General features: G+C 38.6%; 1 protein-coding gene and 1 long non-coding RNA gene across 2 annotated transcripts in view; both read left to right on the top strand.

Annotated features, from left to right (window-relative positions):
* Window positions 1-2,916, top strand: part of LOC121853845 (general transcription factor II-I repeat domain-containing protein 2-like) — a 38,399-nt gene extending 35,483 nt beyond the window's left edge. Inside the window, exon 4 of the mRNA XM_042348221.1 lies at window positions 2,751-2,916. Coding sequence (XP_042204155.1) covers window positions 2,751-2,916 — 166 coding nt within the window. The remainder of the gene's footprint in view (window positions 1-2,750) is intronic.
* Window positions 2,917-7,325: 4,409 nt separating this feature from the next.
* Window positions 7,326-9,054, top strand: LOC121853917. The gene is made up of 3 exons (XR_006086425.1): window positions 7,326-7,417; window positions 7,695-7,827; window positions 8,394-9,054. It is a non-coding gene; the product is annotated as an uncharacterized LOC121853917 (long non-coding RNA).
* The last annotated feature ends 11,654 nt before the right edge of the window (window positions 9,055-20,708 follow it).

Below are 20,708 nucleotides of genomic sequence, written 5' to 3'. Positions count from 1 at the left end.
AACAATTGATCTATACCTTTTTTGTCGGCTTTAATAAGTTTTTTCTTCTTTTCTTACAGGTGGTTTTACATTAATCTTAGTAGATTTGGAAAAAGCGTATGGTAGAGTGAACCGAAAAGTATTTTGGGAGGCATAAGTATATGGGGTAGGAGGAAGGCTTTTCAATGTTGTTAAGGCATTCTATGAGAACAGCAGAGCAACTCCAAGAGTAAATGGGAAAGAAATGTGAAACATTTGAAATAAATGTGGGTGCTAAACAGGGATGCGTTATGTCCCCGTACTTGTTCAATATAGACATGGATGTGAACTTATTACACTGGTGAAAGTGGTGATAATAAGCTTCATTACAGGCTGCATACATCTTAAGTCCTGATTACAAGGGAGCCAACTTGCCACTGCTTCTGTTTATGTTTTATATGTATTATATGGGTACAGAGGAACCAAGTTGCCATTGGTTGTGTTTTTGTTTGGGCTCTGATCCTCTGAGTCTAACTAGTTTAGATCATCTATTATACTGGTGCAGAGGAGCCAAGTTGCCTTTGCACATATCTCTCTCTCTCTCTCTCTCTCTCTCTCTCTCTCTCTCTCTCTCTCTCTCTCTCTCTCTCTCTCTCTCTCTCTCCAACTGTACTTAGATGAAATTCTTAAGACTTTCACCGGCGAATAAATCATTGTAGGGGCACGTGATCCATGTATAGTATATGCTGATAACCACATAGGAAACAAGAAAACACGAAGTTCCCAAGCGCTTCCGTGTAATTCACATTAGTCTGTACTCATCCATGGAGATGTATAGAAAAACAAATGAGACACTTTGGTCTTATAATTAAGAATGAAGGCATAATATGAGAAACATTAATGGGCAAAGTTAAGGGTAAGAGGGCCAGGAGAAGGCAGAGACTGGGATGAATGAATTAAATTAAAGACTGGGTCCCTCGAGAGATACTGTACAAACTTTTGGAGGATTGGTAAAAACAACCCGAGAACGTTTAGAGTGGAGGATTGTTGTCGCCAACCTTCAGATATGAGAACGGTAGTACGTTTCATTGATTGCTAGCGCGGGTAACTTGTGATTGGTTAATGTTCCTTCAGAGTGTCTTGTTCCACAGCTGTCTCTAGTGGTAGCTTACTGGTTATAGTAAATCCTTCATTCCTCACACAATGTGGGTCAGCACTGTGTCAAATAGGCTGTCCTCAAACGTATGAAGGTTGTTCGCATCCTCTCTAGCGAACACCGAGGAAATAATCTCTTCAACGCCTTCGTCTTGTCTTGGTCAGAATCTGCATAGTTACCTTCTTCAAGCCTCAGGTCCTCTACACCTAATCGCTATTTTTAATTTTGACTTTGCGTAGCAATAAAACGCCTTTAGGTTTGACTTGACCTGCGCCTCTGGTACTCTCTTTCAGCCCTTCTACACTCTGACTTTGCTTGGTTCCTTGATCTAGCATACATCCTCCTGTCCTGCTCATCAGTTGTCCTAACTCACGTCTCGAATTTCTGAGTTTTCTTCTTAACTTTGTCGACCGTCGCATGGTTCATGGGCAGCGGTCTCCTAGTATTCCGAAAAGGCACTTGGTTTGGTCTTGGGTAAATATTTATCGATCAAATGGTTCATTTTACTGGCTATGATATTCAGTGTAGCGTCTGCTTTCTTGTTTTTATATCTTAGTGATTCAGGCCAGTGAATACCCCTCATCCCGTCGTAATTACCCTTGTAGTATTTGAATCTTGGCCTGATTTTGAGATGAATCAAGTAACAGTTAAATCTAAAGGACAACGATACGTGGTGACTGGTGTTCCAGTATTGATCACCATACCCTCCTTGTTAGTTATGATGAGGTCCAGCGGCTTGGGTGTTTGCTCTCCTCTATAATGAGTCGGATCTTTAACATGTTGCAATAGAAAATTATCTTTTAGAATTGTTACAAAAAGGGTAGCGGGATTATTAAGGTTATTTGGCGTGGTTTCATTTCGCCAGTCGATATCATGTCACCATAGTTATAGTACCCCATGACCAGGAGGTGGCTTTGTTTGAGAGTCGTTGCATTGTCAATTTAGGCTCTTAGTTCATTTGGTTTAATAACCTAAAGTTTGAGGATCTGTATAATAAATCCGACAATAAGTAAGTTTCTCCCCTTTAGTTTAATTATACGCCACTGTACCCTTACCTGGCTGACTCGAAGGTCTTCCCTAGCATATATAACCACACCCCTCTTGCAAGTTGCTTGAGAAAGGTTCGTAAATTAGCCATATCCGTCTGTAATGATCTCATATTCCTCCGGGTCAATTCTCCGGTTCATGTACAACAGAACTACCACACCTAGTATATCGGGTTGATGTACTTTTGAGAAGGGCTTCAAATTCCACTCTGTTATCAAGAAACGTGTCAGTATTAGTGTATATGACTTTCAAGCCTGAATCTGTTATAGGTAACGTTTCTGATCTTGGTAGCAATTGTTACTACTGCATGGTGCCTCTAGTTAGGAAAGGTTTTTGCAAGAACAAAAAGTGGGATTTACAATATCCGAATATAACATCTGCTATAAGCCCGGTACCTCATTTTCTCTGGAGTCAGATGACGAAGAAGAGGACGGAACCTGCGAAACCTGTGAGGCTTCAACTTTACAAAACCCTGATTTTGTTCATAACTTGACATCATCTGAACCGCACAAGAAAACTCAGAATGAACTAAACGACCTTGTCAGAGATCTGTAATTGTAAAGAGTAAGGCAGAAATGTTTGGCTCTAGACTACAGCAGTGGAATTTTCTTGCTGAAAAAGTCAGACTGTGTAAGTTTAGTGACCGTCAAAAAGATTTCGCCCCATTCTTCATCATAGAAGCTGGTCTTGTAGCCCTTAATGATATCGATGGTCTGATGGCAGCTCTCAGCATTATTCATAATCCTAAGGAGTAGAGACTGTTCATTGATTCATCGAAATTGAGTCTAAAAGCTGTTTGTTGCATGTTGGCAACGTGTCACCATCAAACCCAGTTGGCCATGCTCTCCACATGAAGGAAACATATGACAACATGAAGCAACTTTTGATCTGTAGAAACTGTAAAAAAAATCAGTGGCGATCCGAAGGTTGTTGCTATCTTGCTTGGACTAGGATAGTGGAGCAAGGACTTCCCATTACATCAAGAGGGATTGGCCACGCCGACTCTCATTGGAACCTTGAACAAAAAATTTTCAGTATTCTCCACTTGTAGAATCAAGCAAGATTTTTTTACCACCCTTACACATCAAACTGGGCCTCATGAAGAATTTTGTTAAGGCTATGGATAAAACAGGGGTAGCCTCTAAGTACCTCGGTAGTAAATTAAAAAATCTCAGTGAAGCAAAAATCATGGAGGGTGTTTTCGTTGGTCCACAGTTCCACGAGCTCCTGGGATATGAGGAGTTTGACCGTATCCTGAGTGGAGAAGAGAAGACAGAGTGGAATGCTTTCCGGATAGTGGCAACCAATTTTCTCGGATATACGAAAGCTGATAAATACAGGGCTGCAATATGTCTTTGAAGACAAATTTCCTCCAGTCTCATCTGATTTTTTTTCCGGCCAACTGCAGAGCAGTCAGTGATAAACATTGTGAACGTTTCCACCAGGACATCTTAGCGATAGAAAAACGTTACCAGGGAAAATGGAGCCCATCAATGTTAGCAGACTACTGCTGAACAGTAACAAGAGATGTTCCAGAACTTAAATACAAGAGATAAGCAAAAGAACGTCGGGTTTAATCAAGATAAGCAAGTGACCATTATATGTTACTAATATATTGTATACATATATACAAAAAAATAAAATAAAATTTTCTTGGAAACTGTACCTAATCAATTGTTTTTATGGTTATATTCGTTTTCAGCGCCCCGAAATCCATAAAGGAAAAACCATTTTATCTCCGAAGCCCAGAATTGGTCAATATTAGTAGACCAGTGTTATACAGTATTTAACAAAACGCCATCGGCTATGAACCACAAATAGACTTTCCTAAAAGGGAGTTGGTAATGGAACTTCTTCTTTATAGTTTCCAAGTAGGTTAGGGTTGGGTCTGCGGTTGTCTATAATATATATAAATAGGGTTATATTCTACGCATATCAGTAGAGTTTATTAAAAGTAGGAAGTGGTCAGTTAAAAAAAAAAACTAATAATTCTTTCGTGAGAAGGGAAGGGCGACCACAGATGAGGGTGAGAAAGATATTTGAGGTGCAGGCCCGTTCCTGATGACTCATTGTCAACTTGAATGGTGATTTTACTGAATGTATATCTAACAATGTATCAGCATTGATAATAAGTGACGTTGATATTTGTAGTGTTATATTCTGTATGTTTTCTTTTATAACTTTTATTGCAGAGCACGAGGAATCTCTGGGATAAGTCATCTATCACACAAATTATGTGAATCATCAGATGATATTCATGCTTGAGATACATTACAAACGGTGCGTTATAAGTAATGACTTCATTATATTTAAAGAACCCGAAAAGTGGAAATGGAATAACATATCACATAATATTCCCATGAAAATAGTATTGTAAGGGAAGAAACAAATTATGAATCTCGCGACAATGCTTATTTAATGGTTTAACTCCACGTGTTCCCCTGCTTAGTAGTCAGTGTACAAATAGAAGGTCGGGTCAACTTGTGTCAACAGTGAGTGACGTCAGTGGTATAGCAATCTATGCATAGTAGCTAAAACAACTATCTGTGCAGTGGGGGTCAAAAAGCTTCGAAATTTTACGTGTGACAAGTGACAGCCCTCATCTACCCAAATTTATCGTCCATTTTCTCATATTGTTTCCCACAAAGTATGCACAGATAGTTGTTTTAGCTACGATACAAGTCACTGACGCAACAACAGACAAGTACTGACGAAAGTAGAGGAAGGATAAAGAGAAGAAGATTACAGTGTTCTCCCGTGGTATATTTCATCAAAACTATACAGTATTTTGTTTATATCAATATACGAATCAATAAAAATAAATGTTTGAAGACTTAACAAGAGTTTATAATTTAAGTGAAAGACCAAATATGAGTATTTCGATAAAATATTTAAGTTTTCCGACTCACCAGAACAGATATTAGTATAAGAAATATAGAAATATTTTCTTGTCCTAGAAGTTCGCGTGTTTGGTAATGGACTGAGTGGCTCTTCAACAGAATCTCCTTGTCGTGCTGCATTCCAATCTTTTGTATACTTTTTTGCCAATCACACATGTATAAAATACAACTCTCAAATTTGAATTTTACAACAATAGAAGTTAGTATGTTTACATTTTCTCTCCCCGTGCGTTATCGAAGAGCCACTGAAGAGTCAAATTTCTGTATCTGTTGCACCTCCTGGTAAACAGGATATGATCGTCCCATCAGATCATACTACACGTTATCGCTGGGTGAGGTCTAGGTCCTGGGGGGTCACAGTATGGTCTAAATCCTGGATGTCAGGGTTTGGTCTAGACTCTAGATCCTTGTGTGTCAGGGTGTGGCCAAGACCCTATGTGTCAGAGTGTGATCTTGGTCTCGGGTGTCTGTGTTATCTAAATCTGTGGTTGTAAACCTTTTTGCCACCGCGGTCCCCTTGTGTCCAGTAAAATATTTCAGGGACCCTCTAGGCCTAGATAAGATATGACATCCCCCAACAGAATTTATACAATGATAAGAAAAGTGTTTTCAAAATTATGTTTATTAAACGAAAAATAGTTTGCAGTTTTTTTACTGCTGCACTACTTGATACCTATTTGTATTACAAAACATATTAAAATAAAAGATCTTATTATAATCAATGTGGATTTTTCTCAGAGTTGACTAAATATAAGCTCTATCTGCTGCTGCTGCCTCGCATTAACCCTGTCAATGTGCAGGGAGATCCGTGATAATCACACACGCTTATCATTTTCAATGTTTAACTATAACCTCGCCCAATCGGTGGTGATGAATGGTATTAACACCTTCATTGCTGCTTTATGACTTACCTGGAACTCATCACCACATTGAGCTCAGAATGTTTTCAGTGGCATTTTATTGAAACGACCTCTGGGAGTGCCATCAGATAAGTCAATGAGCTCTTCCAAGAGTTTGGATAGTGAGGTGAATGGAAGCTCTATATTAATGTTCTTTTTATGGGGTTTGTAATCCATTGGTAAGAAGTAGCTTGCTCCTTTGTTATTTCAGGAAAATAACTGTTGAAATTGACCAACATTCCTCATAGGTGTACTGTTGCCTGACGTTTGATGACGCTGAAATTCAAGTTTCCTTCTTGAATGAATAAATCAACTCGTGGGTCATGCTATTTATGCTTGCACCCTTCATCTTTTTCTTGAGCTTGCTCATTACATTGAATATGTTTGGAAGATAGCTGAGATTAGCAAGCCATTTCTCATCACCCAAAAATTCCGCTAGATCAAGCATCTTCTCCGAGAGGACAGTACACAGATCCTCCTTCACACTGAATAAGCGGTTCAGTGTCCGCCGGCAGGACACAATCTCAGGAAGTGATGGTCAGCACCTACTTCCTTACAGAGTGCAGTGAACAATCTGGAATTTATGGCCTTTGCATTAAGAAGCTCACCAGTAACGGATTATAGAGTGAGCAAATGGGGTCAACAATACAACATAAGAACATAAGACTGGAGGAAAGTGCAGCGGGCCTATTGGCCTATATAATACTAGGCAGTCCCGTTTACACCCAACCCCTATCGCTCATATATCCATCCAACCTATGTTTGAAGCTATCCAGCGTATTCGAGTTAATGATAATGTTTGGTAACTTGTTCCACTCGCTCACTCCTCTATTTCTAACCAATGTTTATCTATTTCGCGCCCAAATCTAAATTTGTCTAATTTAAAATCATTGGTACGAGTTCTCTCCAGGTTAGATAGTTTGAGTACGTTTGTAATGTCATCTTTGTTTAGCCCTGACTTTCATTTATACACCTCGATCACATGGCCCCTCACTGTACGTCTCTCGAGGCAAATTATGATGCTTTAACCTGTCTCTGTAGTCGAGGTTCCTAATACCTGGGATTAGTAAGGGATCGGATCTCAGATTTGTGACCCCTACATATGCGGTTGTGTAATTTGACATCCGCAAATTTGTATTGTTATTCTGAATTCTAGTCTAGTTTCGTTTACATTCTTGAATTATGTATAATTGGGAATTGTCCAAGTGGGATGTATCACTAATGGTTTCCGAAGAAAGTGTAGATTCTTCTCTTATTATTAAGAGCCAAATATCTACGGGTTTTTTGAGCAAGTAAATACATTACAGGTAAAGTGCTCATTGATATTATTTCTGTTTGATATAAATTGTTCTCAGATGAAAATGACGGCGAGGTGGGTGAGGCTGTGTGTTGTCGCGGTGTCACTGTTGATGTACGCCGCCTCAATGACGGAAGTGCCGTCCATCACCTCTTATAAGGTAACCCACTCATCTTTTTCTCTAAATGTTATATGCTTTTTAGCCTTCTTTTGAACACGATTAACCAAGTTCTAGTTAGATGATGAGTCAACATGGGGTCAGTATGCATACATTAGGCAGGTTGTGAAAATTTCTTCTAGAAGCATCTCTCAATCTGTGAGTCACTTGTGACTGTAGTTTAGGGAGTTGACAGATATAGTAATTTACATGGAGAAGAAACATCACGATCTGGACTCCTACTGTAAGTGATACACTCCCACCCTGGTTCTCCCGACAGGTTGTTCCGAAGTTTCCTAATGAGCTCACTAGGTACTGTCTCCTCGAAGAAGTGATACTGGGGGCAGCCAGCACCTACCTCTGTGCCATGGAATGCCTCCACCACCCAGAGTGCCTCCTTTACTGCCTCAGAGGTCAGTGCTGCCTCGTATACTCACTGTTTAATCTCCTCCAAATTATGATACTATAGGTAACGTTTGTTTGGTTTATATTGTTACTTGGATTTTCTTATATTTAAAAATAAAATATAATTACATTACAATAAGATTTCACGTCGCTCAACTATGCTGAAACAAAATGCGACATCAAATATTAATTTTGTGCTAATTATATTTGCAATATAGAAAGAAGGCAAATTAAATAGAAAACAAGACTAATAGGAAACAAGCGAAATAAAATATATTGACCCTATTTGTACCCTTCTAGTTAAGGACGGTCAAGTCGAAGGGAATGATTGAAACCCGCCTTTTGACGCACTCACGTTTTATTGATATGATCAAAAACCTGTAGAGTATAGGGCGATCATTAGTATTACATGTTGATCCATCTGATACATATTTTGTTAGTCTCACAATATTTTATCTTAAGTACAAAAGATCATTAAACATTATGACATAATTCAAAGTACATAACTCTATTAATCGTATTGCTTCAGATAAAGCAGAAAATGAGTAGAAATAATTAGTCCACAATTTTTCAGTACTGAGGGGTACGTCATCACGTAGACTGTACTTACAAGTGAGGGTCGATGTAAATCAGTATGGTGTTCCAAGACACAACAGTACTGTGTAAATTGTCTTAGCACAAAACTCAAGGACAGGAGAGGGAGGAGATGTTCTCAGTATGGCTGTAAAGTTTGGTCTGAGTGTTACGGAATGCCAGGCAGTCACCACCACCTGCAAAACTGTCTATTCAGCAGAAACCAGGACCGCTTGGCTCTAAGCATCCCTTCAGCTCGCTCCACTCCCCTTTCCTACACCTTTAATACTCTCTTAACTAAATTATTTCTAACAATTTATTAACACTGTCCACGCAGTACCCCGGGGTGGGTAACACTCGGAAACGGCTGTTCTATGGTTGCGACGTTTACAAACATCTGGTGAAGTAACCGGTCATGCAGCCACATGGGAGTCACAACACCTCTATAGTCTACAAGGGAGGTCAGAGAATGCGTGGTCGTAGGCTGAGTGAATTTTGTTTGTTTGGGTAAGGTGACACTCATAGATAACACATTAGTTGTGGTGCTGGAAGTCACTCAGTGCTGAGTTAAGGTGCTGAAGGCAACAAATGCCAGCACTGTGTTGCTAAAGCCAGCGGCGATAACATGATTCTCAAACGCTTATAAATTTCCATCATATAGATATCACCATTTTCAATTCAAATATATATATATATATATATATATATATATATATATATATATATATATATATATATATATATATATATATATATATATATATATATATATATATATATATATATATGCAAGTAAATCACTGTAGGTGCGCGTGATCCAGGAAAATGCTGATACACAAGGAAAAAAGCAAACACGAAGTTCCCAAGCGCTTTCGTGTAATTCACATCTTCAGGGGTGATTACAGACTAAGGAGAAATACATAACAAGGCATATATATACAGTAGGGTTTGACCGTTGCCCTCCAAAAATAAAAATATGGTCCTACAATGCTGTTCAAAGTTTTAGCGTTGTGTTTTTATCTAGGAAACACCCTGTAAAATTTCTTGGAGATCGGTGCATGTTTGAGCTAGCACCGTCGACTTCACAAAATAACAAGGAATATTATTATCTAATGAACAAATTCAGTAGAATTTCTCTTATTAGACTTATAAGGTATACTAACACCAAGCAAATGATCGATCATATCAATCTTAATACCCCTAAAACAATATTATAGATTAGCACGAAACACAATAATCCCAATAATTGCATTTCTAGGTTCAAGAACCATTTCTCTCAACTGGCGTACAATGAAAAAAAGAAATACTACTACCCCGCAATGCCTGGAGTGTTTGAGGAGCGCCAGCAGGTGATGGCTGACTTCTTCCGTGAAGCTCTAGCCCTACCATTTACACGTGGCGACTACAAGGAGCTGGTAGAGCTTTGTCTGCTGCTTGTAATTAAAGAATCTGAGCCAGTGAACTTCACGATGGTCTACAGTACCCCGGCGCACTTCACAAAGCAAGGTGGATGGCTAAACTGCTCTATACCCTCAAGATTGTTCTTTTGTCAGGCCAGATCAAAGAGCAGTTTCCCAAAGCCGACGTTGTGTAAAAGTCAAATCAGCAAGTTAGAACGGTTTGCTGTGTTCACAGTCGCTATTCATGTCCCATGGTGGATTGTTTGCCCCGTTCCAGCAAGTGCGCCACTGAATGACTTGAATTTGGTCGAAACCATGGCTGAATTTGCCCCATATGACGCCACAATAGTTGACAAAGCACGTGTGGCACTCGCTAGACACACTTGGTACCTAACTGAGGAGTTGGCCCCACTGCCTTTGTTCTCGTCCCAAGTACAAGAAAGGACAAAAGAGGAAATGAGGAAAGCCCTTCTTTGCCATGAAGGCACTGAAGAGTGGGTCTCAATCATGGGGGCTATGGAAAGCCATATATTCCCCCTGTCCCAAAAAGTGGCACTGCCCTGGTGGACCTAATTGGGCATGACTCAAGCCGGTTCTTCACCATTTTAGGCATGCCCTATCAGTTTCTCCACAGTCCAGCCAGTGAATGGGCGGATCATGACGACTACCTGAACATGAAACGGGTTGTGGACAAGCTTCAGGTCGTCAATGAGGCTGCAGAGCGTGGTGTAAGACTTTGTCATGACTTTTTAATGTGGCCAGGGATGAGGAGCGCTTTCAAGAAGTCCTTCAAGTAGTTGAAAATGACAGACTCCGCGTTCCTAATCAGCGCAAGCGATCATATGTTTCGGAACAGAAATCATGGTTTCTTGCTCTAAATAAATAATACCTTGTGAATAAATGATAAAACCCCTTAATGTACCATGAGAGAATAAGAATGATTAACTTTTTTGTATTAGTGATAACACCTTTTAATTAAGACAGGCAAATGATTTATGTTAATATCCCTTATGATGGTTGTGTAATCTCATATATAGGCACGTATGCCGTATAAGCAAAATCGATATTTTTCAAATTGCTGGTGCTCACTCAAATATGCATGAATCTTCACAAAATTGCATGTGGGTATTTTTTATGTCAATATGCAACACCAAAATTTTGAACAGCTTTGTAGGACAAAGTTGGGGGCAACTGTCACACCCTAATATGCAGTACAGTTGAGGAGGGTGAGATCAAGTCCCTAGGGGACAGTGAGTGTCCACAATGGTCCGGTCACTAGGCAGTGACCCTACTAATCTTCATAAGCACAGCAGCAGTCCGTAGTCAGGTCACAGGGTAAGATGACCCTGGAGATGTTCGGGGTACTTAGTTCTAACTACAGGAGCGAACACAAACACATGTAGACTTTTGTATGTTCTATTCAACGGAAATATACAAGGGTGCGCTTACAAGCACAGGTAGTCCCTACACTCCTATGTGGGTCAACTGACCTCTCTCTGACCTCTCAGGCGACATGTGGTAATTGGTACATTAGCAGCTTCCAGATGTCGCCAGGCACATTATCTAAGCTTGTGGTGACATGAAACGGGGGCATTGCCACACGCTACTGACTAGAGAAGTAATCCGTATAAGTAGGATATATACATGGTATACATACAACATACATAATACACATACAGACCCAACCTTCTCACCTGGTTACAAATCTTCTTAATTACGAAATTATCCAGTTTGTACATACCATTACTCAAATTCATGTTGACTGATTCGGTATGTTTAATGAGACTGGATTCTATAATGATCCTACTGTCTATAGATATATGAGACGAATATGCCTGTAATATGCAACTCTGTACTATTTACCATTATTGATTCAGGTCTCTGTATTATATGTTTTATAATCACACTCCCTTTTGTCACCAAGTGCTAGTTCATGCTGTGGGCACATGCTCGCTGTACGCGCATGCGCAGAGAGAGATACCCAGAGAGATTCCAAGACAGGACGCTGTTTACCCTTGTCTTAACTCCTTTTTGTGTTTGTACCAGGAATAGAACTTACGGACTTGACATCAGAGTGTTTCCTTTACCCCTGAGTGCAAGGACCACCTGAGTATCATACACTGTCAATTGAACTACATGGTAATATTGAGGAGGCATTATCCCAGTCAATGCTATGCTTATTATCCCTGAAATGAACAAACAGAGCATTGGATTCCTGGCCTGTCCTAACACTATAATTATGTTGTTTAAGTCTAGTTACAAGATCTTTACCTGTCTGGCGTAAGTAAAACATATTACATTCCTTGCAAGGAACCTTATAAATGCAGCTACCTGTATTGTTGGGGGAGTTCTTGATTAACTTTTGTTTAACAGTGCATGAGTTTTTAAATGCCACATTGACGTTCCAGGTTTTTAGTTGTAAAGGAATTTGACAGAAATTTTTGTGAAATGGTAATACTAAGAGATTTTTATAGTCATGGGTGGGCTTGGGATCGGTTCTATAGAAAGATTTCTTATTAATGTTAAGGCATTTGTCTATAAAAGATCTAGGGTACTTAAGGTTCAAGCCAATATTATAAATAAATTTATATTCCTCATCAATGAATTCCGGGCTACAAATTCTCAAAGCACGTAAAAACATTGATGAAAATACTGACTGTTTGATTCTATTATGGTGGACAGAATAATAATGTATGTATGAACACACATTAGTAGGTCTCTTATAAAAACTGAACTTAAAGGTGTTACCTATTCTGTGGATCAGACAGTCTAGGAATGGCCTAAGTAAAACATATTTCATTCCTTGCAAAGAACCTTGTAAATGCAGCCGCCTGCATTGTTGGGGGAGTTCTTGATTAACATTTGTTTTACATAGAATGAGTTTTTAAATGCCACATTGAAGTTCCAGGTTTTTAATTGTAAAGGAATTTGAGATAAATTTTTGTGAAATGGTAATACTAAGAGATTCTTATGGTCATGGGTGGGCTTGGGATCGGTTCTATAAAAAGATTTCTTCGTAATGTTAAGGCATTTGTCTATAAAAGATTAGGGTACTTAAGGTTCAAGCCAATTTTATAGATATATTTATATTTCACATCAATAAATTCCGTACTGCAGATTCTCAAAGCCCGTAATAACAATGATGAAAATACTGACTGTTTGACTCTATTATGGTGGGCAGAATAATAATGAATAATGAAATCAAAACTGAGCGGATTATAGAAACAATTTGCATATAATTAGTCGATGGTAGGGAAAAATTAATCACATGAGTAATATATAGACCTCCTAATCTTGATAGAGATAACGAGCGACATATTTGGGACAAAATGCGCAGGGCTTCTATACATAGTAAAGTCTGTATAGTAGGCGACGATAACATTAGCTAAATAGTTTGGATTGACCATACGGGTAACTCAGAATCAGAGGATTTTCCTGAAAAGATCCAGGACTGTTTCCTAAGTCCATATAACCGAACCCAGCCTGGGTAATAATATACTCGATTTACTTCTGTCGAACAGAGAAAACCTCATTAGTAATGCCGAGGTAGGGACCGAACTTAGAAACAGCGATCACAAGGAAATTAGTTTCCAATTTGAATTTCAGGACAGCCGAAAGGAAAATTCCACTGATTTCCCAGATTTCAGAAGGACAAACTTTTATAGTTTGAAGAGGCAGCTGAGAGAGGAGTTGACACGATTGCGGGTGAACTACATGACCTCACATGAGTGACCTTACACTATGTACCCACAGAGGGCGACCTCACCCTATCCGGAGACCTGAAGGTTGAGATTGACCTGATAAGGAGATCTGAGGTTGCTGAGTTCCACGACAATTTAAATAATGAATTACTTAATGCACAAAGGCAGAACTTACCATACAAAAACTCAGATAAAAAACAATGACCCTAAATGGATAAATAACTATTTAAAGAACATTATTGGACAAAGGAAGGCTATAGGTAGGAGAATTAATCGTGGTGAAGTTTACCTTTAAGATTCTTATAGAGGTATTGGCCGGTAGGGTTAAGACCGAGATAAGAAAAGCCAAGAGGAATAATGAGCTCAAGATAGCAAGGGAGGCAAAGTCAAACCCCAAGGGATTCTATGAAATGTATCAAACTAAAACACGAGAAAAGATTGGACCAATACAGTCAGATACCGGCGAGGTAATTGATAACGACTGAGAAATGAGCAATAAACTGAATAAATATTTTTCAACAGTTTTCACCACCGAAAATTTAAATATGATACCCGAGGCTCCGACTCTATACAGAGATAGTGAAGAAAATAAATTAAGCGAGATAATAGTGACTAGTAACGATGTTAGTAAGCAAATACACAAACTAAAGCCTAATAAGTCACCAGGTCCCGATGAGATAATATCCAGTGTATTAAGGGAATGTAAGGAAGAGCTTAGTAAGCCCTTAGCAAAGTTATTTAACATGTCCTTAAAAACAGGCGTAGTACCAGAATCCTGGAGGATAGCGAATGTAATATCGATGTTCAAGAAGGGAGATAGATCAATATCCTCTAACTACCATCCAATTAGTCTAACATCAATTGTAGGCAAATTACTGGAAGCAATCATTTCAAACTCTTTTCGAAATCACCTAGAGAAGCACAAGTTGATCAATGATTCCCAATATTGCTTCACAAGCATGTCTAACTAATCTATTAACATTCTTTTCATCAGTTCATTCTATTCAAACCAGGCAAATCCCTACATTTAAAATATTTTGAGTCTCCCTTATCGCAATAAATTTGTCCCGTTAGTTCAGTCTCTTAAATTATTAAATATTAATGCTGTTTTTAAGTATCACTCAACTATTATTAATATATTAATAAAGAATAGCCCAACCTTGACTGTAAATGGAAGTGTTTACTGCATTCCTTGTAGCAATTGTAATGGAAATTATGTAGGACAGACTGGGAAAGTATTGCAACTCAGAATTAAACAGCACATGTACAATAATAAAACAGCATCTGAAAGCAGTGCATTGTTCGCTCATATAAGGAACAATAATAATCCCATAGATTGGGAAAACAGCTCAGAAGTACATAAATCATTATATGAAACAGTGTAGGGAACACATTAGTGGCCCCCTCGTAAATTTGTTTACAAAATCATTAGACTCGGGAGTTGTGCCAGACTTGTGGAAACAGGCAAATGCAGTACCCATATTCAAAAAGGGAGACAGAGCATCAGCGTCAAACTACCGGCCGAACAGTTTGACGCCAGTAGTGGGGAAATTTCTTGAATCAATTACAGCAAACAGCATCTGATCGCATTTAGAGAAAAGCAAATTAATCTACGACTCTCAACATGGGTTTACAAAGGGAAAATCTTGTCTAACAAATCTGCTAACGTTTTTTAGGAAAGTCTTCGAGGTAGTAGATAACGACGAAAATTACCATGTTATTTACTTAAACTTTAACAGAGCACTTGACAGAGTACAGCATCAGAGGCTTCTGAGAGAAGTTAAGGCTCATGGTATCAAGGGGAAAGTTTTAAATTGGATAAAATCATGGCTTACCAATAAAAAGCAGAGGATCAGCGTAGATGGTGTAAAATCTAAGTGGTGCTGTGTAACCAGTGGTTTTCCCCAGGGGGTCAGTACTAGGCCCACTCTTGTTCATAATCTACATAAACGATCTAGAATTCTAGATAATGGGATCAGCAGTGACATAAGCAAGTTTGCGGATGATAAAAAAATAGGACGGCTGATAAATTCAGGGCAGGATGCAAATGCACTACAGGAGGATTTAAATAACCTGCAGGAGTGGTCAGGAATATGGCAAAAGAAATTCAACACCAGCAAGTGCAGCGTACTTAATATTGAAAGAACAAATACTGTCAATGTATACAGACTTAACAACATGAACCTAGAGAAGTCGACTTGTGAAAGAGACTTAGGGGTTCTTGTAAGCCCGGACCTATGGCTTAGAAAACAGTGCGTTAATGTTCGAAATAGGGCAAACAGTATATCAGGTTTTATATCTAGAAGAGTGAGTAATAAGAGTGCAGAGGTCTTCTTGCAACTATATCTTGCACTAGTCAGGCTGCACCTCGATTATGCTGTTCAATTCTGGTGCTCTTATTATGGAATGGATATCAATTCGCTGGAGTCGGTGCAGCAAAGAATGACGAAAGTGATTCCATGACTTAGAAACCTTCCATATCAAGATAGGTTAAAAAATTAAACTTAAGAACATAAAAACATAAGAATGGAGGAAACTGCAGCAAGCCTATTGGCCCATACTTGGCAGTCCCGTTTACACCCAACCCCTATTGCTCATATAAGCATCCTACCTATATTTGAAGCTATTTAGCGTATTCGAGTTAATGATGATATTTGGTAACTTGTTCCATTCATCCACTACTCTATACTCAAGGTTCCTAATGCCCGGGATTAGTTTTGTCATTCTCCTCTGAATTTTTTCCAAGGATTCCATATCCATTCTGTAATACGGTGACCAGAACTGAACTGCGTAATCCAGGTGTGGTCTCACAAGCGCAAGATGCAGTTTTACGATGACCTCGCTAGTCTTGTAACTAACACTCCTTTCTATGAACCCAAGTACTTTATTAGCCAGGTTACGAGCAAAAACACATTGTTTACTTGGCTTAAGGTTCCTACTTATCATTAGCCCTAAATCTCTCTCGCAGTCGGATTTCTCTATGGTATCGTTATTCATCTGGTATCTGGTTTCCCTGTTTACATCTCCAATAGTGAGTGCTTTACATTTGTCCAAATTGAAATTCATCTGCCATTTTTCAGACCATTCGAAAAATTTGTTTAGATCTTCCTGTAGTTTTGCGGAGTCCTCGTCAGATTTAATAACACGTCCTATTTTAGTGTCATCAGCAAATTTACTTATGTTGCTGTCTATGCCGATATCTATGTCATTTATGTATATAATAAATAATAATGGTCCAAGTACTGAGCCCTGGGGAACTCCACTAGTGACGTTGCTCCAATGGGACTTAGTGCCGTTAATGCTCACTCGCTGTTTCCTGTCCTTTAACCACGCCCTAATCCATTTAAGGATATTACCTTTGATGCCATGTGCTTCTACCTTTCTAATTAGTCTTTCGTGGGGGACTCTGTCGAAGGCTTTGCTAAAGTCGAGATATGCCACATCATAATTGTGCCCTTCGTCCACCGATTCGAAAACTGATGAAAATAATGTTAATAGATAAGTTAGACATGAACGCCCGCTTGTGAAGCCATGTTGGGAATCTTTGATCAATCGGTGCTTCTTCAGATGATTTGGAATGGAGTTTGAAATGATTGATTCAAGTAATTTGCCTACTATTGATGTTAGGTTGATTGGGCGGTAGTTAGAGGATAGTGATCTATCCCCCTTCTTGAAAATCGGTAATACATTCGCTATCCTCTAGGATTCTGGTACTACACCTGTATTTAAGGACATGTTAAACAACTTTGCTAAGGGCATACTAAGCTCTTCCTTACATTCCTTTAATACTCTGGCAAATATCTCATCGGGACCAGGTAACTTATTAGGCTTTAGTTTGTCTATTTGCTTACTAACATCACTACTAGTCACTACTATCTCGCTAAATTCTTTTTCTTCACTATCTCTGAACAGAGTCGGTGCCTCGGGTATCATGTTTACATTTTCTGTGGTGAAAACTCTTGAAAAATATTTATTCAAATTATTGCTCATTTCTCCGTCGTTGTCAGTGAGCACGCTGGTATCTGACCGTATTGGTCCAATCTTTTCTCGTGTTTTAGTTTGATACATTTGGTAGAATCCTTTGGGGTTTGTCTTCGCCTCCCTTGCTATCCTTACCTCATTATTCCTCTCGGCTTTCCTTATCTCGGTTTTAACCCTACTCGCCAATACCTGAAATAATCCTGGAAGTAAATTTCGCCATGATTTATCCTTCAACCTATAGCCTTCCTTTGGCCAATGATGTTCTTTAAATAAATATTTATCCATTTAGGGTCATTGTTGTCTGACCTGAGTTTTTTGTATAGTATGTTCTGCCTTTGTGCATTAAGTAACACGTTATTTAAATTGTCGTGGAACTCGGCTATCTCAGATCTCGTTATCAGGTCCGTGTCATCTGTCAGGTTCACGCCCAAGCGCGACACCCCTTCTCTCAGCTGCCTCTTTAAACTGTCAAATGTGCCATTCTGAAATCTGGTACTTTTGTGGAATTTTCCTTACCTCTGCCCTTGTAATTCAGTTGCCTCTGAAAATGTCTTGAATAAAAACGAAAGCGAAGTTGCTCCAATGTTTCCCTTTTTCCTGTGATTTTATCAATATATATATATATATATATATATATATATATATATATATATATATATATATATATATATGCCGATAACCACAGGAAAGAAGAAAACACGAAGTTCCCAAGCGCTTTCGTGAAATTCACATCATCAGGGGTGACAGACAAAGGAAAAGTACAAAACAAGGTATATATATATATATATATATATATATATATATATATATATATATATATATATATATATATATATATATATATATATATATATATATATATATATATATATATATTTCATGTAGATCCACACTGACAACGTGGATAAGATAAATCTTGATAAAATCACACGGGAAAATGGAAACAACGGAGTACCTTAGCTTTCGTCTTTATTCAAGACATCTTCAGAGGCAACTGGATTACATGGACAGAGAGAGGCTTAAATATACAGGGTGACCTAAAACATGAGGTCAGGTCATAATGATGATGTAGAGGAGCTTAAGAGAAGGGTGATGACGTGACTAGACAGGTCAGGTCAGAAAAAAGGGACCCACAAAATAACTATCATACATCAAGATCAAAGGTTTTCAAAGCATTTTTAACCTTGGGCCACTGACAAATAAATTTATGTAACATATTATCAGTTTTGAACTGACCATCACTAAGGTTTATTGATTTTAATTCCTTAATCAAACTAGCTTCAACCAGAAGTCTTTCTGTGACACAAGATGATTTGAATACTTCTAAGCTTTTTTCCCAAGCAATGGGGTGATTATTATTCCTAACATGAACGAACAAGGCACTGCTTTCAGATGCAGTTCTGATATTATACTTATGTTGTTTGAGCCTCTCTGTCCATGTAATCCAATTGCCTCTGAAGATGTCTTGAATAAAGACGAAAGCTAAGGTACTCCGTTGTTTCCATTTTCCCGTGTGATTTTATCAAGATATATATATATATATATATATATATATATATATATATATATATATATATATATATATATATATATATATATATATATATATATATATATATATATATATATATATATATATATATATATATATATATATATATATATATATATATATATATATATATATATATGTAACCGGTCGGAATTTACTGGACTTTAATTTCTCACTTGACTTGGGGTTTATTAAAGATTAATAGATGGTAATGGCAGTGGAAGCGCCCCTTTGAGAAAAATCCCGAACCAGCACAAGAACACTTAAATCTACTAAACAAAATGAATTGTCCGTGACCCGTGGAAGGATAGCGTCTGTGACTGGGATGAATGAGACACACTGTAAAATTTAGACACTTATATTCCCTCCAACACTACAAACACAATCAAATAATGGTACACCAATATGCGCACCTCTTAACTTGAACTTAAAACACTACTCTGGGGAATAAAAGTTATACATGATATAGAAATTATTAGAAACTCAGGCAACAATAAATTTGAAGTATTAAGAAATGTTGCTTGCACACATGAAACAGGCCTTAAGGGCTTTCACAAAATAATATCAGTCACTTAGGAAATGGTATTAAAAAATAAGAAATTAAATACTTTACAATGAATAGGCCTTAAGGGCTTTCAACAAAATAATATCAGTCACTGAGGAAATGGTAATAAAATAAGAAATTAAATACTCTACAATGAATAGGCCTTAAGGGCTTTCAACAAAATAATATCACCCCAACAGATGCACTCTTCCTAACCTAACTTAAACACTACTCTGGGGAACAAAGGTTATACCTGAGATCAGAATTATGGAGAAAAATTAGATGCATTAAAAGAATCAAATCACAGTATCACTCTGGTTCCACTTAAGGACACAAACATTAAAAAACAATACTATCAAAATTATTTAGGAACTATTAAACTACACACGTCAAGATAATATCAGTCTGAGAAATGGTATTAACTACACCCGTAATAAGGGAGATAAAATGTTCCTCTAGGTATCTCCTAGAGTCCTAGACTCACGGTCTCAGTGTGTGACCATTAATTTACTCAGATAGCCTCAGTGTACTCCCAGTGCGTCCATTACGCGGAAGGGAGTGAGCCAATCAGACCTTGTACAGTTGAGAGAAGCTTTAGCTTCCCGTTAGCAAGAGGGTTTCACTAAGCTGCTCGAGACATGTGGTGTTGTGAGCCGAGGTAGAGGAGACTGATGACCCCAGCGATCGTCCGTTCGTCAGCTCGGCACCCAGGCGGCTAGATTCCCTCAAGAGATCCTTTGATACCCCGGTAAACAGTGACAGGCCTACTCTGATCGGTCCAATGGCGACAATCGCCACCCTCAATCATCAACGGCAGTCTCAAACGGCAGTCAATCTCTCGCAGTCAAACTCCGGTCAACTCCGGTCAACTCCGGACAAGTGGGTACTGACGGAAACCCTGAAATGAACTCACAGTTAGCTCTAGTTTACTTTACCACTGCCCTATCTAACCCTGTCTGAGATCGAATGAGACTTACTTGTTATACTGCAATAGTGCATCACAGGTGACTAGGCCACGTGACTATTTCTGTGACGGACGCGCAGGGACGTCTTGTATGTCTGACTGCTCCCCATGACTGAGGGAGAGCCAGCGTCGCATCCTCTCAAGGCGTTAGCTTAGGCCTACGTGACATATTTT

The sequence above is a fragment of the Homarus americanus genome, unplaced genomic scaffold, assembly GCF_018991925.1.
Source record: "Homarus americanus isolate GMGI-L3 unplaced genomic scaffold, GMGI_Hamer_2.0 scaffold18703, whole genome shotgun sequence".
Classification (NCBI taxonomy): Eukaryota; Metazoa; Arthropoda; class Malacostraca; order Decapoda; family Nephropidae; genus Homarus; species Homarus americanus.
The sequence above is the reverse complement of the archived record's forward strand: the minus strand, read 5'-3'. Positions and strand labels throughout refer to the sequence as shown.